The sequence below is a fragment of the Triturus cristatus genome, chromosome 3_1 (assembly GCF_964204655.1).
Source record: "Triturus cristatus chromosome 3_1, aTriCri1.1, whole genome shotgun sequence".
In the NCBI taxonomy this organism is placed as follows: Eukaryota; Metazoa; Chordata; class Amphibia; order Caudata; family Salamandridae; genus Triturus; species Triturus cristatus.
Window position 1 is genome coordinate 906,543,215 of NC_140583.1, and position 26,109 is coordinate 906,569,323.

The window sequence follows — 26,109 nt, forward strand, 5'->3', positions numbered from 1 at the left end:
ATTTGGCCCCATTGGGCACCTATCTCCTGCCAATACCGGAAGAGAATCATGTGGGACATGCTGGGTGATAACTCGAAGTGTCGCAATGCCCATAAGTTGAGTTGTTTGTACTTTCAGCCTGGTATGACACTCGTGATTTGTAACACCATTGATAAGCAATTGATGTTATGTTTTTCTATGTGTTATGTAAACTACGAAATAAAATATTAATAATAAAAAAAAAGTTATGCTGAGTGATTTGGGGTTGTAATTAGGATGAAGAAGCTCATATTACACAAAGACCTGTGAAACGCTTTCCGTATTTAACAGGGACCTTAGAAATACTGTTCGTATGTTATGAGTCCCTGTGAAATATGGGTTTTTGAATCACTGCACCGAAGCATTTCTTCCAATGAGAGAACACTAACATTTATATAACATGCAACCAGGAAAACTTTAATTGAGGTACAGTTACAGTTGATAGGGGAGAAACTATTAGCTACAATGCAAAATCTAAAATATTAGAGATTTTCATGTTGACGATCCATATTCGTTTTAGATACATTAATGTTAGCCAGGGTGTTATAATTCATATAACACAAAATGTAAACGAGGTGAAATTCAAAATATAAACTACTGCTACAATCTGAACCCCTAACCTGGCCATATTCTATTTTAAGATGTCAAATTCGCTTTAATATATTAAATGCAATTCTGAATTCCATAATCCATAAAACTAATATTTAAATCATTAATGTTTACACATGAATGGATTCCCAATTTCAAATGGCAAATGTTTTGAAGTGCACTATAAAATACCCAGGCACTGTCTCACACTGTCATATAAGGTTTATTCAATGACATAGGATAGCACGTCATGAAAATCGAAGCAGACTTATGAATCAGGTCTTGAATCAAAGGCTCTTGAACCCAATATAACCAACCAATTTCTCATTCATTAATTTTGATTTTCATCAATAAAAGAAAGTTATGAAATATCTCGAGATGCTATTGTGGTCTTGAAATGTTTTACTCTGATCACGTACATAAGGCATATCCTCTTACTGAATGTGCACAATTCCATGCATTAGCAACATTTACATTTATATATACAGTTGTAGGTTTTGGTTGTTGATGGATTAATAGTTTGGTTAATGCGTATGATCACGTTCAAGAATATAGTGTAATAGAAATGCACATAAATAAGTCGATCCTGAGTAAAAAGGAAGTGCACCATACATAGCAAAAGTCAACCCATGTAATTAAATTGAAACTAATATTTAGGACAGGCGGTCAGAACACCAATCTACTGGAGCAGTGGAAAATGGTTTGTCTCATAATGAGATCCACACAATTTTCCTTACGTTTTATCCCCCAAGGTGTCTCCTGGTGGGGCGTAGGGGTGGGAGGGAGAGGACTGGGTAAGCTGCCATGTAGAGCAAGCATTGGTCAAGCCAACAGATCTGGCATTGGCAGCAAGTCTTTGCCAATGCTTGTTTTGTTTTCTCATGGTTGTTTCTAAAATGTTATGTTAGGGGAGCTGCCTAGCCCACACCAATGTATAAAAGCAAAACATTGCTGAAAGTTACAAAAAAAAAATGGTCTCAAAAAGCATTTTTTGCTACCGTTCTCATTGGCACGGAGAAGAACTACTTTGCGTAAGGATTAATCCCTGTGTAAGAACAGAATGCTGTCACTCACAGTGAAATTTGCCAATGCCTGCAGTAGTCTGACCAAGTGCCCATGATGAATGCTATAGTAAGCAGACAAAACATGTGAATGACACAACAGGCCGGTGGATGAAGGCGGCTTTCTGAAAGCTTCTTAAGCAAACATACATTATCTTATATACAGTATAAGATTAGAAAAATTAAAAGATTGTGTCTGATGCCGGATCTAACAAGCATTTGCAATGCAAATAGGTCTCGCATTTGTGAGTTAGAGCTGTTGACAATGTAAATGGCAATGTTTTTTACCTACACATTTTATTTTTGGAGTGAATGTATGTAGTGTGCAAAATCCCTTGGAAAGGTCCTGCACTTCGTAATAAATATATTGTAAAAGACGCAAATTGTGGATTGTGTCAACAATTGCTTGGCACGTACCTCATGGGTGAAGTGTCGCCACACATGCACACCATGGTGCTTTACTAATGCGAAACTCATCAATAAAAGTAGGGCTTACAGACTAACCAACGCGATCGGAGCATGTGAATCTGAATTCCAGCTTCTCTTTCATTTTCTAGACTATTTGACTCACTCTCCTGCGTTTTGGTTATCCCACAAACACTGGGAGGCAATGAAGTTTGCCAAGGGGGCAGAGGGGAGAGGGGCTTCGGGGGTACATGAAAATGTATTCATTGCCTAGTTGTCAAAGGTCGCCCGGTGCTATTAGTTAAGATATTAAGAGTACTTTAATCGCATCTATGAGAAAATCGACATTAACTAAATAAAATGCCAGAATGCGTGTCAGTTTTCACAGTGTTTTAGACAGTACTGGTTGCTTCGTTTTGTTCCATTAATTTTAGTATTTACTCAGCATCCAAAGTAGGTTACCTAACCCCAAAGCCCCGAGTTGTTAAATGACCCATAGAAGGGAGTGTTTTACAGTGGAGCAAATGTGTCCAAATGTAATTTTGGTAGTGCCATGGAATGATCAGCCAATGAGGTACTCGATGAGCAGGTATTTAACTACACGTTCAAAATGTACGGTATTGTGGCTGTTGTTTGTTTGTACACAACCACCTCTCTGAATGTGTTTATTAACACAGAGCTTCATCTACGTGACAGTGCTCACAGAGGGGCAACTAAAGCACAGAACAAAATGTATTCATTTATCCTGAGTGTGAAGGCACCCGGAAGGCTTAGGTGCCCGCCCGGAGAGGCTAGGGTTCCCAGCGCTTCTACAGACTCTGCTGTGCTCCTCTGCACCAGCAGGGCACAGCTCAGAATCTGCCGCTTCTGCTAAGAATGGATGAGGGGGATGAGGTTGGGGCATGCAGGAGTTGCTGGCAGATTTCCAGGTTATTGAAAGTGATGATTCTGACGTGAGGCAATGGAGACTGACTTTGTCTGTTTGTCTGCACCAGTCTATTTTTCTACCATCTACCGGGCTCACTGTCATGTATCCATTCATCTCTCTTTGTTAGAGGTGCGTGAGCCAATATATTAATTAACAGGTAGAGCCAGCTGGAGACGAGCCAAGTGTATACGAGCCAGTGGGCGAGCCGTGAAAATGATCGGCATGTTAATCATACAGTAAACATGATGTAAATGAGTGATAATATCTCTTCAGAATTCAAAAAAGTGCATTTCTTTAGCGCGTCACATCAGTACACAAGATTATTGCACTGAATTGAGAGGAAGTTATTAAAAGTGCTTGTTTTAAGCATGAGTTAAAACACTGCCGCTCCTCCTGCCCGACAACAATGCCATTTGTGAACTAAGAGGCGTCAGTTGCCATGCTTATCCCGAATGTGTCCTGGAGTCTTATTATATTTAGAGTAACATTAAAATCTAGTTCATTAAACAAGAGAAGTTTTTGTACAGCTCGCATATTTCAAGGTGGCAATAATAAAGATGAAAACCGAAGTGCCGACAGGCAAGAAAACACGAACAGGAATGGGGGGGGGGGGAGGGTGAGAAGTCATAGACTGAGGGAGGGGGCAGAGTGGTGGGGAAACAGGGAAGAAAATAGTGTCCGGAGTAAAGGAGCCAATAGCCGTGGAAGGATACAAATGATGAATGAGGAGAGACTAACAAGCCTCAAACCAATCGGAAGGCATCATTTAAGACAAAAGCCAAAGTGCAGAGAGTGGGCGGAGCTTCCACGAAGCTTCCACACTACAGTATATACTGCATGTCTCGCAAAGCGTAGCAGCGCATTCGCGCTGCAACGCTAGGTGAGACCTAAATGAAAATAGTGTCCGGAGTAAAGGGGCCAATAGCCGTGGAAGGATACAAATGATGAATGAGGAGGGACTAACAAGCCTCAAACCAATCAGAAGGCAGCATTTAAGACAAAAGCCAATGGGCAGAGAGTGGGCGGAGTTTCCACGTAGCTTCCACACTACAGTATATACTGCATGCCTCGCAAAGTGATGGCAGCGCATTCGCACTGCAACGCTAGGCGAGACTTAAAAATTGTCCATAATGGCAAATCTACCATGCCTCCATGGTGAGGTGGAATTGCTGACAAACATTGTGTACATTGCAAACGTAGCCGCAAAATGGAAATAATGTTCCAGTTCTCCCACTATAAATCATGGTGGCTTACAGGGAGCTTTCTTTAAGTACAACAGCAACATTTTAAGAGCTTTCTTTGAAACCGGTGTTGGCACTGCCAGAAATGGAAAATGGGGTTGGACCAGCCAAATCAAATTTGTTCACAGCAGATGTCCTCTTACTACCCACCTGTTTTTATACATTGTTCTTGTGCACTGCTTTTTCTCTGGTGATACCATGCATCTTTGAACAAAAATGAGTTTTGATATAGGAAATCTTGCTATTAGAGCCTTCACTAAATTAAAGAATACTGTAATACACATAATGTTATCTTTGTCTGGGGAAGTTGGATCATTCTTTGTGCTATTAAAAAAATGGTTGCAATGCAGAGGCGGCCGACACTAACAAAAAGCGGTGGGTGGGTGGAGCGCAGGAGTAATAATAAAAAAAGACTTAGCTTGGGGGGGTAGCATGGGGTAATAATAAAAATACTACTTACCTTATTTTGTCGGCTGCCTTGCACCTCAGTTTTCATCTGTTTCCTGGTTTCAGCAGACACTGGGGCAGCACTTCTTTCATGCTATCACCAATAGCATGAGGGCAGTGCGGGGATTGGCCCTAGTGGGCTGGTTAAACCCTCGCTCAGGCACAAGGAGTCTGTGATATTTCTCCAACCCTACTGTGCAATACAGCTGGGTTGGAGAAAATTAACTGTGAATGCCTGTTTGGCCGGCCTAAGAAGTCTGGCCAAACATACATGCGAACTTAAAAGTGCACTCCACTCCTCCTCCCTCCCATGGCCCAGCCCCTCCCTCACACACTGACTCAGCCAGCAGCTGTAAAATAAAATTATAACAAAATATAATTTTATATTTCAGCTGCTGGCTCTCACCCAGTGGAGAGGTGCTCCTCCGTGATTACGGAGGATCCGCCACTGGTGCAAATGCAGAAGTCTGTGCCATACTATGGAACCTGTTCAATACCAGGAACCTTGGGCTGAAGTTCAAGGATAATTTGCTATAACTCAGCAAAATCACTCGGTTTGTGACTGCAAAATACCTTTTTAGCATTTACAAAAGACCTATTACGGGTCAAGAAAATCTTTATATCTTTTAAAAGAGGTTAAGTGAACCTGTCACAATCTTAAAGAGGAATGGGGTCATGAAAAGGTCAGCCTTCACATATCTGTGATTTGGATGTATCAGTGGCTTGTGAACCTAATTTTGGTTGCCAACTATTGATTTGATACTGACACCTCAAGTGGGTGGAATTTGATTTCCTAAAGAAAAGCTGTCTCCTTGTGGCATATTTCCCTTTGGAAATCAGGACAGCTGCCTCTGAAGGAACAGGCAGTGGTTCCTTTATTGTTTTGAAAAGAAAATGCTTTAATTTTGGTAATGTATATGTACAGATGGATGTCTGCTCTCCATTGCAGGTCTCCATCTCTGCATTTAAAGCCAATCACAGGGTGTTGCAAATTGCAAACTGCCTAAATTATATTTATTAGGGGGCACTTTTGGTGACCTCCCTGTGAATAGAAATTTGCATTGTGTCCTAATAAAACATAGGTCACATCGCAAACTGCTTTACAGTTTGCAAACCAGTTTATGTACAAATTCAACATCCGTTGCATGCAAATGGAAATAGTGCATCAGGATCAGATTATGTAAACAAATCAGCAGACTGGTGTGTAATTTTCATGTGCCAGCCTTTACTGTGCTTTATAGTGTACACAAAGGGGCCGATCCGGGTCGGAAAGCACTCCGATCGAGCTGGATCCGGAGTGTTTTCCGACCGAGCCGGAGTCCGGCAGTCCGACCGAGAGAGTACGATGCGGCCGTATGCTGTTGGACTCGGTTCGGTCAGACTCCCATAGAAGTCAATGGGAGCCGGTCGTACGACGAGTACATGGGCTCCCATTGACTGAATGGGTACGTCGCGGACAAGTGCGCCCCCTACAGTGAGTACGTGTCGGTGCCATCCACACCGTACATGCCTGTGTTGGGGAGACCCATGGGTCTACCCCTGTGTCTGAGTCGTAGGGCTGCGGGTGACAGGGGGTCCGACGCGGACCCTTAAAGACAACCACCCGGATGATTTGCAAGCCGGACACTCCGGCTCGCACAGGCTGTCCGACGCGTGCATCGTACTGGCTCGGTCGTGACTCGCATCCATTGCACGCCACAGTTAGCTTACGACCGAGACGTACGGAGCGGTTCGAACCCGGAAACGAGTTGGTCGTACAGCTGTATGAGTCGGGCGGAAAACACACACACGGCGCTTAGTTTTTCTGGCCGGATCGCGTTCGGTGCCCTTCCGATCCGGATCGGAATCGGCCCCAAAGTTGGAATGCTTGAATTAATCTCAACCACTGCTCATTAGATGGTCCATTTCCCAACCCATCATTTTTTTGCACACAAAGCAACCTCAGGTTGGACCCAGCCAGATAATAATCAGCCTGGACTCAGCTCCAAAAGGAACAGCTCACCCCGAACTGCCAGGCCATGTCCTCCCTGATTCAGAACACCAGCAACCTAAGACCGTTTTCACCCTGATTGGGGCTCTTCAGCCGATGTAGGCTGGTTCCAGTGGTACAGTGAGCAGGGGATCCACGTCTGCGCATTGTTAGACTTGTCATCCTTTGTGTGTCCTTTCCACCAAACTTTTTAGCTTCTCCCCTCCTGTTTCTGAATTTTGTTTTTGTAGACATTAAGACTCTGTGCACTTTACCACTTCTGATCAGTGCTAAAGTGCTTGTGCTCTCATCTTGAAACATGGTGCAATTTGGCTTACCCCAATTGTCACATTTCATCTACTTATAAGTCCCTAGTAAAGTAGCACTGCATGTGCCCAGGGCCTGTAAATTGAATGTTTCTAGTGGGCCTGCTGTAGTTATTGTGTCACCCACTTAAGTATCCTTTTAAATATGTTTTTTTAATTTTTAATTTTGTTTTACGGAGTTTTATATAGCGCGAACTTGACCGGGTATCGGGTATCAGAGTGCTTTTACATAGCACCAGTTGCGTTACATGAGGTCACATTCATCATTTTTGTTAGGCATGGGGAGATTAAGTCATTTGCACAGAATCAGGATGTTCAGCGACATTGCAGATAGGTGGCATGATGGGTGAAAACTGATGCATTGAGATGTTGCCAAGAGTGATTGCCAGTAGGTGACATTAATTCAAGCTTTCCATCCATTGCCTTTTTGTTTTTGCATTTGATCAATCAATCATTTGTAAAGTGCACTACATACCCGCGAGGGTCTTAAGGCGCTGCGGGGGCCACTACTGATCGAACAGCCAGGTCTTGAGTATTCTCCTGAAGGTCAGCAGGTCTTGGGTCTATTGTAGGCTCAGTGGGAGGGTGCTCCATGTCTTGGCGGCGAGGTGGGAGAAGGATCTCCCGCCAGTGGTTGTTCTTTGGAAGCGCGGGACGGTGGCGAGTGAGAGGTCGGCGGAGCGTAGCTGGCAGTTGGGGATGTAGAAGGGGAGCCGTCTGTTGAGGTAGGCTGGGCCGGTCTTGTGGAGTGCTTTGTGTGCGTGGATGAGGAGCTTGAAGGATATCCTCTTGTTGACGGGGAGCCAGTGCAGGTTTCTTAAGTGGGGGGCAATGTGGCCGTGTCTGGTACGTCGAGGATCAGTCGTGCCGAGGCGTTTTGGATGCGTTGTAGTCGTTTGATGAGCTTGGTCGGGGCTCCCGCATAGAGGGCGTTTCCGTAGTCGAGTCTGCTGCTGACGAGGGCCTGGGTGACTGTCTTTCTTGTATCTGTCGGGATCCATCTGTAGATCTTGCGGAGCATGCGGAGGGTGTTGAAGCAGGAGGAGGAGATGGCATTGACTTGCTTGGTCATTGAGAGCATTGAGTCGAGGATGATTCCCAGGTTCTGTGCGTGGTCAGTGGGTGTCGGGGCTGCCCCCAGTGCTGTCGGCCACCAGGAGTCGTCCCAGGCTGAAGGGTTGAAGCCGAGGATGAGGACCTCTGTCTTGTCCGAGTTCAGCTTCAGACGGCTGATCTTCATCCAGTCGGTGACGGTCTTCATTCCTTCGTTGAGGTTGGCTTTGGCGGTGATCGGGTCCTTGGTGAGGGAGAGGATCAGTTGAGTGTCGTCGGCGTAGGAGATTATGTTGAGGTCGTGCTATTGGGCGACGTAAAAGTTGAACAGTGTCGGGCTGAGGGAGGATCCCTGGGGTACGCCGCAGATGATCTTGGAGGCTTTGGAACGGAATGGGGGAGGTGGACGCTCTGGGTTCTGCCGGAGAGGAAGGAGGTGGTCCATTCCAGAGCCTTGTCTTGGATCCCTGCGGCATGGAGGAGTGCGCGTAGTGTGCGGTGACAGACGGTGTCGAAGGTAGCGGAGAGGTCTAGGAGGATGAGTGCTGCTGTCTCACCATTGTCCAGCAGGATCCTGATGTCGTCGGTGGCGGCGATGAGGGCAGTCTCGGTGCTGTGGTTGCTGCGGAACCCTGACTTGGAAGGGTCCAGGATTCTGTTTTCTTTGAGGTATCGGGTTAGCTGTCTGTTGACGATTTTCTCGATGACCTTGGCCGGGAAGGGGAGCAGAGAAATGGGCTGGAAGTTCTTGAGGTCTCTTGGGTCTGCCTTAGGTTTTTTGAGTATGGCGTTTATCTCAGTGTGTTTCCAGCTCTCTGGGAAGGTCGCGGTCTCGAGGGAGAGGTTGATGACGTTGCGCAGGTGGGGTGCGATGGAGCTACTTGCATTGTTGAAGGCGTGGTGCGGGAATGGGTCTGACGGAGAGCCGGAGTGGATTGTGCTCATGGTCTTGATGGTGTCATCGACGCTCACGCTGGCCCAGGCTAGCAGTGGGTCGTAGTCGATGGTGTGCGGACGGTCTGTTGTGTTGCTGTCTGTTGGGGCTGTCTGGGTGTTGAAGCTGTCATGGATGTCTGCTATCTTGCGGTGGAAGAAGGTGGCGAGGGAGTCGCACAGGGCTTGCGACGGCGGGATGTCGTTGATGTTGGAGCTGGGGTTGGACAGTTATTATGTGCATTGTTGTCGAGGCGGTCTTTGAAGGAGGTCCTCTGGCCACCCTGATGAGGTGGTGGTGGTTGCGGATGGCATCCTTGTGTGCTGCGAGGCTGTCCCCAAGTGCATCGGGTGTGCCCAGACATGGGTACCAGGCTCACTGTGCCAGTGGCATCAAGTTACATCTGTTTGAAGAGGCCTAATTAGAGTGAAACCAGTCTTGGGTTGGTGTGATTCCATGCACAGAGGACCTGACCTAGCAGTTTGGGCTGAACTATTCTCATGATGAGGAAGAATAATACTGTTTTCCATATGGCTGGGTCTAAACTGGGGTGGCATGGTGGGTGAAAAATAATGATGTGGATAGTTGACAGTTGGTCTTTGTGTATTCCTTCCAGACAGTGACATAAAGGGGGACTAGGAGTAGGTAGGATAGGCCATCCTGCCATGGTGGGTGGGGTGTAGCTGTTGCTTGCCTCACTTACATCTCAAAGGGCTGCCTCCAGCACACTCAAAAAGGCTCTTCAAACCAATCTATTGTCACCCTAGACCATTTGGAACCTGGGCAGGAGAAGGGGTTACTCTATTTTTCTAAATTTGAGGAAGGTTTGAATTTTCTTTTGTTCTGTTTTCACTGTATTACTGTTTGTGTGCTGCATGAATTCTTTACACAGTGCCTCTAACTCATCCCTGGCTTCTTTTGTGCCGAGCTACCAGAGGGTTAAGCATAGGTTAATTTTGGGACTTTTGTGGTTCACCCTGACAAGGATTGTGGTTGTTGTTTGAGAAAAGTTTATACCCCACTCAACCAATAGCTATTGGACAAGGGAGGAGACAAGATGGCGGACTGACGCCGTCTCTGTGAACCAGCACACGGAGATGCTCCCGAGACTTAAACCCCCCCTGCCTGCTTAACTAATGCGACACACTTTGATCTGGTGCGGAGAATGACTAAAAACAAATATTAAATGGTGGTGAGGTGAGTAGAGGGAGGAGAGAGGAAAGAAAGAGCATTCAGTATATCCACGTCTACATCTCCTGCTAAAAACCTCCTGACTATCTCGCCTACCAGCGCTGAATGCAGGCGATCGTGAGGATTGGACACAGGTGCTCGCCGTCCACATACGTGGCTGTGTGGCTGGTGGCTCGGCCCTATTCATCTTGCTACCACTTCGGATTTTGTCCCTGTTCGCGAGATGCTGCTTCATTTGGTAGAATGGCGCCACCGAAGAATCCGACCAGAAGGACTCGAGCAGCAAACCGCTTGCTGGTATCGGTGAGTTCGGCAGCGAGCCCAGGGAATTCAGCAGAGCCTCTGGGGGGAGATCAGGCGACAGGGAAAGATGATTTTGCAAGAACAGATGCTACCAAACAAATTGCAAGATTCGGTAAGTCAGTACTGCACTATCTGCAGTCGAGAAAATCCGCAGAATTGTTTGAGATTGATGCAGAATCTAATCAAGATAATGGTAACAAGTTGGCTGAAATTATTACCAACGCTATAAGTGAGCAACAAAGAATCATCAAGCACGTCCCGCGGGTTCTATGGGAGTGAATCAATTACAACACCAGTCTCATAACCTGACGCAGACTTCAGACAGTGGTAAAACGAGCAGTATGGGGGAAAAACTAATGAGACACTAGAGGTTTCGAAGACTGATGTGATTGAGATTGAGACTGAGGCTGGTGAAATGGAAAATATGGATAACTCACGAAATCATGGAAATAACGAGATATCTAACGGGGAGTTATCAGAGTTAGGGGGGCAGTCTGCTACTCTGATAGATGGTGTAACATTGCTCGTACACCTAGGAGGGGACACCAATATTCACTTAGAGCAAAATGACATATCGCTTGGGGGGGGAATATGCCCCTGTTAATCCATCTGTTGAACACATTCATTAATACTTCTGACTCTGTATTGATCGACGATAATAGCATGTCAGCTAACTTTAAGATGACCCAAGATGAGGAACAGAAGAGACAGTGTCCATCTGACTCACAAATCGGACAGCGACCTCAAATAGGTACAAGAGAAAAATCATTGGCATCCTCGGCAACTCCCAGAAAAAAGAACTCTAAATCTAAAGTCATGAAGGATGTGAGGAAGTTGCAAAATGTATCTAATATGGGGTCGGGCAAGAAGAAAATAATACAAACTAACGACTTACCAGGTAATAGTCCCATGCGGAGATGGGTACAATCTAAAGGGGGAATCAAGATGGTGATATCTAGACTATCGAATGTTGGCTTAACAGATGATGCTCTCAGCACTGTTAAGGCTGCAGGTAGCTCGGTACCCGCATCAGAATTAACTAAAGTAATAATACCTCAAAGATCAGAAGATCTAAGCTATACATCGTCTTTGGTATCTGGACCCTCTCCACCACCTCAAATGTCATACATGGTGGAAGATCTTCAGAATAAGGGGAGTCAGGATAATGAAGCCTCAATACTGTCGTCGATTTTACAAGCTCTGAAAGATCAAAGGGAAGAGACACAAGAGCTTTTTGCCCAAGTCAGAGCAGATATTCATGGTATTCAACAAACTGTGAAAGAGGTGACAATGAAAGTTGGGACCATGACAGATGAGATCATGGAATTACAAGAGAGTCGTCTGTACAGAAGAAACCACTACTAAAGCAGCAAGCTCAGTGTGGCAGCATGTGGACCAACTTACGAATATGCAACTCAAACTAGAAGATTTAGAAAATAGACAGAGGAGACAAAATCTAAAAATGTTTGGAATTCCTGAGGGTCAAGAGGGATCAGACCCCAGAGTCTTTATAGTTCAGGTTTTGCAGAAGGCTTTCCCAGATCTCAGTGACTGGGACTGGGATTGCCAGATACAAAGGGCCCATATACTTCCACTGGTATAGCGTCGGCAAGATAATCGCTACCCAAGACCGTTTTTGATTTATTTTGGGAACTTTTTGCTACGACAAGCAGTTTCTTTAAAAGCTGGCTCAAGATCACCGGTAGCCGTGGAGTCTTTTTCTATTTTTTCGGTCAGACTTCTGCAAAGCAACAATGGACAGGAGATGGCAGCTAAGGCAGTTAATCGATCCATTAAAGGCTACAAGTGCTCAAGCATTTTTGCAAGAACCTGCTCGTCTGAAGGTCATAAGGGGAGGGCAGACATTTTTTTTTCTTTCTGAATCAGAAGCAAAGGAAATATTATATAAATGGCAGAAAGATGGGACTGTTTAAACATAAAGATAAAGTTTGGGGACTTCGGAGATTGTCTGGCAGGAAGATTGGAGGAGCAGAACTGGTATTGTTATTCTTCTTTCTTTTTCTTTTTTCCTCTCTTCCTTTCTTTTTCTCCTTTTTTCTCTGCAATATATAGTGTTGTAGGGCTCGTCTTGGGAGCTACTGTGGGGTCTGGGATCCAGTTAGCTGCCACTCCAGCGGCAGCAGTAAGAAGGGCATGATTCCTCCTTCTAGGTGCGGGGGGTGGGTGTAAGGATTAGGGGGGCAGAAAGAGGGGGGACCACGGTAGGGGGCAAGAAAAGGAAAACGTCAACATGAGGATATTGAGAAATGAAGGGAAAAAAACTAGGATGGTTGTAAGCCGCGCTAAGCTAACTGAAATAAATAACAGAAAAGGAATCAGGGAATCATTTTTGAGATGGGGTGGGTTAAATATTTAGCCTGGAATGTGGCAGGTCTGAATAGCAGGAACAAGAAACAATTAGTTGCCGAAGAACTAAAAATGTATATTCCTCAAATAGTTCTTCTATCAGAAATGCATATATCCTATAAAGACCGAGGTCTACTAAAACAACTAGGATTTGAAGTGGTAGCGAGTTCGGCACAAAATGCTTCTATACGTGGGGTTGCTATCCTGAAACATAGACAATTTAGAGCCGGCGTGAGCAAGACAATGTCTGATAAAGGGGTCAGATGGGCTATTGTGCAGATAGAGATAGAAGGAAAAAAATAAGTTTTCTGCTCACTGTATGGGCCTAACATAAATGACCCTACTACAATTGATGATGTAAATATGGAATTGTTGAATTGGGAGGGGGAACGGGTTGTGATGGGGGATTTTAATTGTATTATGGATTATGGGATAGATACTACAAGGCGAGGGGCTTTTCAAAGGATGTGGGCTGCAATTGAGGAGATGGGTCGACTACATATTATTAAATATGTAAGGAGGACATTACACCCAAATGTAGCAGGATATATGTATTATTCTGGCGCACATAAGCTTTGTTCTAGAATTGACATGGTTTGGGCGTCAGACAAAATCTTATAGTGAAGAATCATGGAAATTTGCCTGAGGGTTACCTTCGACCACAACCCTATCCTCCTCTCATGTAAGACTTCAAGTGAGAATAAGGGGCCTAGATTTTTTTCTTTTCCTAGGTATCTGCTATTAGACGAAGAGTATGTGGCCCAGACTAAGGAACATCTTAAGGAATTTTTTATAAAAAATACTGGGTCAGCTTCTCCTACCGTAGTATGGGACACATGTAAGGCAAGCATTAGGGGATCCACCAAGCAATATATATGGAGGCAAAATAAAGAACGGAAAAAGACAACAGATGCGATTATTACTGCTATTCGCACAACAGAATGTCAGCATGCGGAGGCAGTTTTGAGGGGTCTCAAAAACATAGAAGAACTGGGGTATACCTTAATTGACCTGAGATCGGCATTGAAGAAGATATTCAGTTAAAAAAGCATAGCAAAACTCAGCAGACATCGTCTATCTCAATATGAGAGTGGGGAAAAATAGGCAAGATCCTTGCATTCAAGGTAGCAGACGATAGGGCTAAGACTCTTATAAAGGTCATCAAGGGGCCTAATAATAATACATCGTATGAGCGCCCACAGCAGATACTAGAATAGTTTGCTGACTACTATCAAGCGCTATATACCCCAGAGACTCAGCCAAAACAGGAGGATATATCTAGATATCTACTGAATAGCTCATTGATAACTATGGGGGATGAAACATCTGATTCATTGGCAAGGGACATTACGATGGAAGAAATAAAATTGGCAGTCAGTGCTCTGCCATCAGGCAAAGCGTCGGGAGAGGATTCCATACCCCTGGAATTTTATAAGATCTTTATTGATGACTTATTACTATCATTTAGCCAGTTAATAAGATCTATTGTCATAGGAGGTAAGGTTCCTGATTCGTGGAATATTACACAAATTGTCCTTTTTTATAAAAAAAAATAAACCAGCGGACGAGTGTGGGTCATATCGACCAATTTCACTTATAAATACCGACGCAAAAATCTTTGCTAAGATTCTGGTGAACCGCCTTGCCTCAATAGTATCTAGTCTGGTATCCCCTCACCAGCATAGGTTCATTCAGGGCAGAGATATACATGTAAATATGGCTGTGACAGCTTTCGATGTGGCAAACGTAGAGTCTACCCCACTCTGTATGATTTTGTTGGATGCTGAAAAAGCATTTGACCGAGTGGGGTGGGACTCGCTGTAGACCACACTTCTAGCTTTTGGAATCAAAGCTCAGTTTATGAAATGGGTGCAAGCCTTGTACGATCAACCTCATGCTAAAATAATGTAAGCTGGATTGCAATCTCCCATCTTTCCAATTTTACGTGGTACCCACCAGGGATGACCAATCACCGTTGCGATTCACTCTTTCTATAGAGCCATTCATCTCGGCTTTACAAAATCAGCCACTAATTAGTCCGTTTGTGCTAGGGGTAAATTCTCTCAAAGTCATCGCATATGCAGATGACATTGCAGTGTTTTCAACGGAACTGGGAGAGGCACTGAAAGTGATAATTGAAGAAGCAGGGGTGTTTGGGGCAATTTCAGGATATAAATTAAACTTTAATAAAACCCAGGTTCTTTTAAATGACAAATCCAAGGGGTCTGCTCGGCTGCTACTTACTTGGGTGTCAAAGGGACTTCAAGGATAGATAGGATAATCTCTTTGAATTACGAAACATTACTGAAAGAGACAATTAAGTCTCTTAAGAAGTGGCATAAACTTCCTATAGGAATTGCTGGGCGAATAAATATTATAAAAATGAAAATCCTGCCCAAATTTCTTTATTTGTTTCGGTCTATCACACTGCGGGTGACTAACTCTTTCTTCAAGCGGTTGGATGGAATTTTAAGTAGTTTTATATGGGGTTACAAGAAAGCACGTAGTGTAATAGATTTGCTAAAACTCCCCTTTAGCCAAGGGGGTCTCGATTTTTCAGATTTCAACATTTACTTTTGGTCAGCTTTTATTGGCCATCTCCATAGTTTAGTTAATCCAGTGAATAGCACTTTTTTTCATAAATTCATGCTGGGTGAAGAGTCTAATATGTTTCTTTTTAGAACTAATGACCCGAATTACTACAAAAGGATAACATTCAAGACCGCACAAGATAGTATAGCTATATGGCGAGCCATTTTGCTCAAGTGTAATACATCGCTATTTCATGATAAATTCCCCTTCTGGTATAATCCAGGTGTGCCGGAAATATTCCACGATGTAGTCGGTAAACGCTGGTCTAGCTATGCGGTCATATGTCTAGGAGATCTATATGACTACAGTGGTTTTATCTCTTTTGAAAAATTGCAGATACAATATAAACTGCCAGATATTATGCAGCTCAAATATTATCAGATCCGTGACTATTTTAAACGGCACTTAAATCTGACAAACGTATCTGACTCTGATATATGGAGTTACTTACATGCTACTAATGATAAATTGCTGATTAGCAGAGGGTACAAAAATCTGAGTACTCATAGATTGGATGATTGTGCGAGATTAGCGGATCGATGGAGCAAGGTTATGGGGACATTAGCCTCGGCTAGCACTATCTCACAGGCTCTTAGCAGTATAAGCAAGGTTGTACACTCTTCTAATCTGCAATTGCAACAGTACCGAACAATTTGTCTATTATACTATACGCCAGAAAGAATAGCGAAATGGTCACCTAATAACTTGGCTAGTGATCGGACAAAATGTCCAATATGCGGTCTATATGCGGCTGACATAAAACACATGTTTTTACATGTCCAAAATTGGTAATATTGTGGCGGAAGGTCGCTAAAGTATTGTCTCTGAAGCTGGGGAGAGGAATATCTCTCTCAACAATGGATATAATGATGGGCAGACAGATTATGGGATCCAAACGTGAAGACTTATTAACTATCTTATTGGTCTCTGTAAGACTGACAATTGCTCGGGTTTGGATCTCACCAAAATCTCCTTCAGTCATGGATTGGTGATCGTTGGTTAGAGAGACATATGATATGGAATTTGCGCTGGCCAAATCGAGGGGATCTCGTTCTGTATGTAAACTTAATACAATTTGCGGTTCACTATTCTATGGTCTAAGCAATAATATCTGAAACTCATGTAGCGTTGGATTTGCTTTCATCCTCATGTATGGAATTAATCATTTTTGTAATTATTCTTACTGATGTGTATATGTCTTGAATATGTTGGTTTATTTATTTTTTCTCCCTCATGTTATCAAATAAAAGAAATAAACAATTTCAAAAGAGAAAAGTTTATACTCCACTTAACCAATTTCTTACATGCATGCACTTTAACTAACCACATATTGTGCTGATAGTTGGTGTCTGAATTGAGGGACTTCCTCTTGAAGTAATGGTACTTGGTACATATTTACTAATATCATCTGCACAGAACATACTGCTATGGAAGTTTCTTGGCATGTACTCACTTGTTTTGACTTTGAGCGGGCAACTGGACTCTTCTCATTGGTTGGTGGACTGAATGACTCCATTATATCACAGGAAACCCACAGTGTATCCAATGAACCCCAACGGAAGTATGTGCTATGAGTGAATAGCCTCTTTACCCATTTTCATATTCAGTAATGAGAAAACACATTGGGAAGGAGGGATCCCCACATTCTTCACATCAAGTTCAATGTATATAATGCCACCAATAGCCACAACCATTTCAGTCTGAATAGGCATTGAAGATGAAGATTCTTTGAATAATAAAAAGGGGGGACCAGCAGGGTTTGCAGCGAATAAAATCTTAGAGAAAATTAAGATGCTGGGGGACTGCACAATTAGTAGTATCTATGCAAGTCTCATCAAGAGGAAACCTGACGACATTGAGAAATTTAGTAAGAAATGGGCTGTGACCCTCAGTGGAAAAGAGCACTGGTTTCAGGATTCATTGGATCTGGGCCACAAAATTCTCTGTTCGGCCCCTTTGCAATCACAACACTATAAGACTCTATACTCTTTATACTTTACTCCTGCCAGAATCCTCAAATGGGGGGGACTCTGTGTCCTCGTTGTAACCTGGAAGGAGCAGATATTGTACATATTTTCGCGTCCTGTCCCCAACTGTATACCTTAATAAGAGACATTGAGGCATTTATAACTAGATCTCTAGGCATACAAATTACACTTACGCCATTGTGGATTCTACTGGGGATTAGCCCGGATTCCGACACATCGCAGAAGGAATTTATGTTTATTGCCATGGCAGTCTATAGACTTATGATAGCTAGGGCTTGTCTGGATATGAATCCTCCAGGCTGGCAAACATGGTTGGCTAATCTTTTGGCAGCGTACAATCTAGAAAAGCCTATATATGAAAGGAAGGGAAAGAGGAAAAGACAGCTTGGGCTAAAAATATGGGAACCTGTAACCAGGTGGAAGGCAGGTTATACTCAACGCTAAGCAGTAGGGGGGGAAAAAGCGATCACACTATATGTTCAAAATATAATTGTGGGTATTTGTTTTATTGACAATCTGGATGTATTAATGCAATTCTTAGTGTTACAACTGTAAGGATTATGTATTGTATAGCTGCCGCTTAAGAACTTAATGAATTTGATGAAATGTATGATGATAAGATTTATTATATGTGCTAAATGGTAAAATAATAAAGAGAATAAAAAAAAAAAAAGGGGAAGGAGGGATCCCCACATTCTTCACATCAAGTTCAATGTATATAATGCCACCAATAGCCACAACCATTTCAGTCTGAATAGGCATTGAAGATGAAGATTCTTTTTTATTCCAAACTTCATTGAGCTCTGAATGAAATTGATACATACGGTGTGTTGTTAAGACTTGCTATTTACTTTGATAAAACCTGACCTAATGCTGAGATTTTCTTTCCTCATTTAGAAAATTCATTGAAATGGGTTTCATTGATGAAAAAAGAATAGCTATCTGGGGCTGGGTAAGTTATTTTTTATTGCTATTTCCTTTGACTGCTAAACAATAACATCTGTTTCGAAAAGTAACATGGCATATTGTTGTTTGCCAGTTTACACTGGTATTACAACGCATAGGAGAGGTATCCTCTCTGTAAAGGGAAGCCTCTAGGGTGCAACATACAAAACATGTGTCTGACACTGGGAGAGCAACACTATTTTCAACTGATTGATATTTTGTTGGTTCCTTATTCTGATAGGAAATGAATTCTGAATGAGGCCTATTTTAAAGGTGTCATTTACATTATAGCTGATGGTCCCAGTGGAAGACCATGTACCATACTTAAGAGATCACCACCAACAACATAAAGATTTCCCTGCCTTGTATGGGGGTGATGTGGGGGCCAGGAGTTCATTGGAGGCAGTGAAGCGGGTACTATGTTTGATTTGCCCACTTAGTATTTTTTCGCTTTCCAAGAATAAACTGCCAAAGTGGGAGTTTATGAATGAAAAACAGAAAATCAGTTCCTCAGGCACACAAGATGTTTACCCCAGCATCTTGAAGCCATTGGAAGATTTTTCTAACTGGAACTGCCATGCCATATATGGTGGTCCCAGGCAGAGAAAACGAGTGACTGTCAGCCAGACCTAAATAAGGTGGGCAAACTATCACTAAGTCACAATAACCATCAGGCCCTGTGTAGCATGTGCAATCTGGTCAAAGGTTTACAATAGTACAGTCAGTGGAGGCTCCACATCTGAACCCACTGCTTGCCAGCTCTAAATAGAGACGGCAAAATGTATTTTTGCTTTTCAATTTAAAGCAGCCCTTCTGCTCCTCCAAACTCTAAATTACCCCCTTGGTTTTTGGACAATATAAAAACCAGAATAAGTTAAGTCACTACTCTTTTTCACGTGATGAAATGTACTGCTATTAATTATGCTAGTTTTAAACATCTAACAGAACTTACTCATTCATTACAAATATAACAAGTGGAAACAACTGGCATGGAAGGGTGCAAGAAACCAAGCAGTGGTGTGGATAACAATGAGGTGCACAGAGGTTCCTCATAATGAAACAAAGGCTGTTGTACGCTCACACTTAATACTATGCAATAGATCAACTCATGTGTAAGCAAACATATTCTGAATTTGTACAGCTGCTCCTGTTGCCTAAATGTGTCATAGCACAGAGGCTTCTAAAGTGGCACCATCAGGGCATGTGGACTAAATGTAAAAAAAACACAAACTGCTCTGGTTTGATGCCCTTACAAATGAGCAATGCTTACCAACACTCGATGTATTACATATCAGAGAATAAATTACCCGGATCTGTTCATAGGGGACTTTTAACTAACATATTATTTCTTCTTTATCTCATTTATATACAAATTCGTAATTATTGCATTTTTACTCGTTATATAAACATTTGCCTGAACGTCCATCTTTGGTTTTTATATTGTACTTGTGGTATCTTGCATACATCTCCACCTCTGGCTGGTGTAAATCTTGAGTTCAGCCAAACAACATACATGTTCAGCTCCAAAGATTGGGTTACTTACCTGAGGTTTTCTTGAGGATCAAATTAGGTGCATAATGCTGCTCGATTCATCTGCCTATGCTCCCACAATTTGTTACTCTTATTTCTAAATAATAGTGCCCCTTTACTTATATGTTTTCTGATGGAAGAGAATTTCACCAAAAATCTTTGAACATAATTTAATTATCAAGAGCCTTCAAACTTCAAGAGCCCCAATGTTTAGATGAAATATCTTGAAAACGAATCCTAAGAAATATAAGAAGGAATGTCCTCTGGTGTGTGTATGATCAGAAAATATTTGTGAATACTTTGTAACTGATTTGCTTCTAAAACTAGAGACAAACCTAATCAATTAGAACACTATATTGGCCTAACTGGAGTGCCGTGGTTTGCCCTCTCTGGCCCCAACAAACCTAAGAAAATAGACATTTGATTCACCTGTCCGAGTCGCATTGTCACAAGGGGTGGACACTTTGATGGTCTGCAAAGCTAAGTTTACTTCTTGATTTTCCGGAGAAAGGGTGACCCCTCCAAGTAATCTGGCGCCACTCTGCAGGTACACATGAAAGGGGTCACATGTTTCATTAAGAGGGTCCCACTTAGGACGAATAAGTCATGCTGTCAGAAAAAATAAAGAAGATGGTTCATACAGAAGTAGATAAGTATAGCACTAAACCCTCCCTATCATCTGGTTTGGGAGAATAGCCACACAAGACACAACTACTTTCAGATGAATAGCCAAAGGATATTTGACTTGAAGGAGGAGCAATAAGAGCAATAATCAGGGACAGAAATTGCTGCACATGGATAACGAATGCAATGTTAAGTAAGTGAACAAATGTGTTATGACATATTCATCACTTGTCAATGCCTCCCTACATTTGGTTTAAACAGGAACCTCACAGGAAGAGACAACTCAATCTTGGAGTGGAAACTTCAAGCAGTAGTTTTAGGAGAGTTAGACTTCTTAAATGCTTTCTTGGCCATGTCCCTTCCAGCACAGGGCATGGAATAGGCAAGAGAAGAAGAATCTCTCCTCTGATGATGCAAATCTCTGTGCTCTAACTGCCTCCTATCCCTGCTGATGCTCCGTTTGACCCCGTGGGTCACCACAACTGTAGAAACACCATCATGTTCAACCGAATGCCGAGAATGAGCATACTGTCTTCTTCCTGACTCAGGTAAACTCCTGGTGTCCATGTAGCATATAGTTTTCTTTTCACCTGGGCTGAACAGAGGTGTCAACATTTGAAAGAAAGATTATCAAATGCAAATTTCAGGTAGACATCTTTTCCACCCCAGAAGAGAATTCATATATGCCAAGTATTTATGGATGTTTTGAATTTGTTTGAAATATGGAACTCTCTTTGGGACAATCATATGGTGGCGACATCTAAGAACATGATGGCCATTCGGGTTGACAATCATATCAGGTATCTTTTAGCTCTAGTGAAGACCACTGCAATAATCTTGGTTGGGGCCCCCTCCCAAAACCTCCGCCTCCACGCATTTTCTCACTACCTTGCTCCACCAGTGCCCTTCATCTCTCCATAGCCCCTGTCTCACATGCATTTGATTTCTTTTATATTACTACTCATACCAGTGTAGCATGTCTGACCACTTTACATCTCATTTACACTACACAGGCAGTGAATCATACATGTGTAAATCAGTCTATAGGAAATGTTACATAAGACAATAAGGATTACAAGGTGTAGAAGTCACATGTCACTGATACTAGTAGTTAGTATATTTTAAGAGTGTTTAGTTTGAAAAAGCACACACTCAAGATGTAAAACATACCACAGTGGTTGGCTTTATTAATAGGAATGATTTCTACCCAAATTAATCCTTTTTGTCTACATTAGGATAATGAAATACTGGGGAAAAAACACAATGTTTTGCTGCATGAGTACAAAAATAAATTTGCCAGACTGGGCAACAGTTAGAAGGAGACGTGTTATCCAAATTGGTGATCTTAGAAGTCATAGGCGTACTACAGATTTGAAACATTGTGGGCAGTCACCCAAAAGTAGAGATAAATTGAAATGTAGAATGAGGATGAAAGTAGGATTCTGAAGAGTAACAGTTTGAGGACCTAAAGTGGAAGAGGCAGTGACGGAGAGCTTAAATGGGCCTTCAGGTGTAGAAAAAAAAGACATTCTCTTTGCCCACTACTGCGCCACAAACAGTCGGAGATTAAAGGCATACTAGAACAACTGTTTCATGATGGCAGCTTTGATTTTCAGATTTATTGTGACATCATTCACCAGTTGTCCTTTTTACGTATGAGAAGAAGATCCATTAGAGAAATAGCAACTGCGATAAGAAAGGCAAGTTGAACATATAGAGAGTTGGAGTAGGTTGATGTATATGTTCAACTTGCCTTTCTTATCGCAGTTGCTATTTCTCTAATGGATCTTCTTCTCATACGTAAAAAGGACATCTGGTGAATGATGTCACAATAAATCTGAAAATCAAAGCTGCCATCATGAAACAGTTGCACTACACATTGCTAAATTCCTCAATGCCACTAGTGCCCATCCTGATTTATAAATATATTTATTTATCAGGGTGGGAGTGCAATAGCACCAGTGAAGAATTTAGCAATGTACATAGTGTGATTCTTAGGTTGAACATTGAAGAGAAGTCAGAGGCTAAGCCTGTGGTATTGTTATTCTGTTGCTGTTGGAGAGAGTAGGGAATGGACAGTGCAGATTAGTGATCCATTGTGCACTTGGAGGGAGATTATGAGTTCTTAGAGGCAGAAGGATTTTACCTCAGAGAGGGCTAACGTAAAGGCACTCATAATCTTTGGCATGCTTAGTGACCCAAGTGTTGTGCTATTTTGTGGAAAAGTACATATTTACATCTTTAGGAAAGATGTGTGAAGTTGTGAAGTCATTCTTTGAGCACTATATTATATATATATTTTTTACCTTCTCCCAGCTTTGCGAATAGTGAATCTAGCAAAGTTCAAATGAAGTTTAAAAAAGGGTGAAATAGGGGTCACTTTACAAGCCTTCTATGATAGCAGAAAATTGTTTTCTACAGCTGGCATGAGTGGAAGCAGCCAAAACACTACAGCTCAACAGCTGCATAACGTTTTTCTACTCTTCCTCAGGGCTAGGGGCAATCACTGAGAAGTTGTGGATATGTTGCTCTTCCTTGCAGCTAATGTTTCCAAGGTACACGGTTGTAGTACTGCAGCACACAAGCATGTGCTACTGGATATACCCCCATATGACTGGATGGGACATCTCGCAGCATGAAAGCATCGGTTACATGGGTAGAGCTATGCACCAAATGGGCCTTCAGCAGCTGGGCTTTAAAATGCACCTTGGGCAAAGGTAAAAAACATAAAACAGCATTACTCAAATTCTTAGAGAGCACCTGGTTTAAGTTATTCAGGGCTGACATCATCAGGCAACAGGGTTGAGCTGCAGAGGGATAGCGTGAGCGAAAGACTTTCCATGAGGTGTTTTTGAATTAATTTAGGACGTGGCGTCAAATGGGACAATCCCATTTTGTTTGTTGAAGATAGCTTGGATGGACTCAAGGGAGTGATTCCTCTTAGTTATTTGGATCATATTTTGTGAGCTGGAAAAATGAGTTTTGAAGGTATTTGAAAGAGGACCTGGTCAAATGGGGTAGTGGTCCAAGGAAAGAAGAAAGTGATTCATTGTTTCAGAAATATTAACAGGATGTAACTGTGTTGGTGCGCTAGGGATCGGAGTGGTTGTTGATCAGAGAGTGGTCTATGAAGGTTTAGTTACTTGTAACAATCATTTTAGAGAATTCGGAATTGTTTGAATGTTTCACTCATTACATTCAATGTGTTGGCCTGTAATTTTTTTGCACTTATGTACGGTGAACATTTTCAGTCAAAATAATGAAATAAAAAACAGTCTCTGGCTTACTGATGCAAAAAAAAAACACGGCTATAAATAAAGTTGTTTAATAGTCAGGGCATAAGAAACGTCTAAAAGACGATTTTCTTTCGACAAAGTTGGCCTGCGATGTCCTTTGACAATTGCATTGTGTATCCCAGCAACATGTACTTAACAAAATAATATATCATTATCACATGGTACCAATTAAATGATACATGCTATCAGTAAGCTGTATTGGGCAATGCAGAGTTTGATGTTTCTACAAACCTCTTTGATGAATCAAGGCACCGCAATGCGCATTTTAATTGTAACCACATCCTGGCTCTCTTTGAACTTCTTTGCCAGATTCTGTGATCTAGTCGTGAAGACTGGCCAATGGCGTTTTCCTATTTAAGTGAAAAGTAAGAATTACACAATTAAAATGTATATTTGGTCTTGCAGTTTAGTTTGTGCCCTAGTTATATGTGCTATAGTTTAGGACAGTGGGAATATATATATAATATATATATATATATATATGGAAGTGGCCCGGGAGGGGGGCCACGCAGCCCCCCTCCCTAATAAAATAAAATTTAAAAAAACGAGGCACAGTCCCGGGGGATGGGGTCCCCGGGGCTAACAGAGGCCTCAGGAGGGGGCCACACAGCCCCCCTCCTTAAAATATATATATATATATGTTGCCAGGCCGGGGGGTAGGGTCCCCAGCCCCAAAAAAAGAAAAAGAGACGGGGCCACACAGCACCCCTTCAACAAAAAAAAACAGAAAACAAAAAAGGGCATTGCGCCGGAGGCCCCGCCCCCTCCCAGCAACACTCTGCAAACTCGCCCAGTAAGCAGAGAGCTGGTCTGAGGCCATGCCCCTTTTTACACCTCTCTGCAACGCAGCCCTGTGGTGCTTACCGGAGGTACCTGGTGGGCTTGTTGGCCCCCATAGGACCCTCAGGATTCAAAGGTACTTAATCCCCAAACTTACAGGGGGCACGTTTGCACAGTGGTGCAGGAAGGGGGTGGGGCCTGAAATGACAAGTGTGCAAACACACCCCCTGGTGCGTTGTAAATTGGGGGATTAAGACCCCTTGAATCCTGAGGGTCTCTAGGGGCCAACTAGCCCACCAGGTACCTCAATAAGTGCCACAGAGCTGCTTTGTAGAGAGGTGGTCCGAGGCCACGCCCCTTTTAATACCACTCTGCAAACACGACTTCTGTTGCACTGCTGGTGGGGTGATGAAGTCCTCTTGTGTCCTGAGAACCTCAGGACACAAATGGACCTCATCGTCCAAGCAACAGTGCGCCAGAAGCCACGTTTGTAGCGTAGTGTAAAAAGAGGCATGGCCTAGCAACACCTCTCTGCAACGCAGCTCTGTGGGGCTTACTGGAGGTACCTGGTGGGCTACTTGGCCACCAGGGACCTTCAGGATTCAAGGGAAGTTAATAGGGATGTTATAGTTAGAAATTAACATTTAAAAAACCTTTGAAATTCATTGAAAAAACCATAGGTTTCAGGTACGTTATAGTTAGAAATTAGCATTTAAAAAACCTTAGAAATTCACTGAAAAAACCACAGGTTTCAGGGACGTTATAGTTAGTTGGATATTTCACTTATACAAAACCAGAGAAATTCCGCCGTTATAGTTAGTTCAGCTAACTATAACTCGCGCTCCCGCAATGCACTGCTGATGACATCACATATTACATCATTCATGACATGGTCAGTGACATCACTGATGACATCTCAAATGACATCACTGATGACATCATCCAGTGACTGTGAGTTTCTTCAAAGTTTAAATATGTATTATATATATACCAAGGTGTATTAAAGAATGAGTGGGAGTATAGTGTGAATGTCTGTATCAGTCTTGTTGATTCACTGGGTGTATGGGCTCAAGAGTGCATGTGGAAACAGCTGCATGGGTGGATGAGTGTGTGTATGGGTGTATTGGTGAGTGAATGGATGTCTCAGTGGTACATGTCCAAGTAACTACATATGTAAAAGGCAGTGTACTTTGCTGAAAAACACAAGACAAACCCTTACAACATTCTTTGTTGCGTTATTTTAAAATGTTTACCCCCACATCACACAGATCGGTAAACACACCCGCCAGCAGTAAAATACCTATATGAATGTTTGCAAAATGTTTATATTTTCAAATATAAATATGTGTGTTGTTAGATAAACCTCCATTTATTTGCTTTTATGATGGCAGGTCAAGAATGGCCTTATAAATATTACTACAAAATCATGCCTTTTGTCCAATGCTGAAGTTATGTTCTCTATCCTTCCTATCGTTAAGCTATTTTCACACTTGTGTGAAAGTCTACGATTTCCTACTATAAAC

The 26,109-nt window shown here is 42.6% G+C and overlaps 1 protein-coding gene across 2 annotated transcripts in view; it reads left to right on the forward strand.

Moving 5' to 3' along the window:
- FAP (fibroblast activation protein alpha) overlaps positions 1–26,109 on the forward strand; it is a 619,508-nt gene that overhangs the window by 429,829 nt on the left and 163,570 nt on the right. For both annotated transcript variants that reach the window (XM_085645424.1, XM_085645423.1), the window contains one exon: positions 18,309–18,363. In XM_085645424.1, coding sequence (XP_085501550.1) covers positions 18,309–18,363 — 55 coding nt within the window. The remainder of the gene's footprint in view (positions 1–18,308; positions 18,364–26,109) is intronic.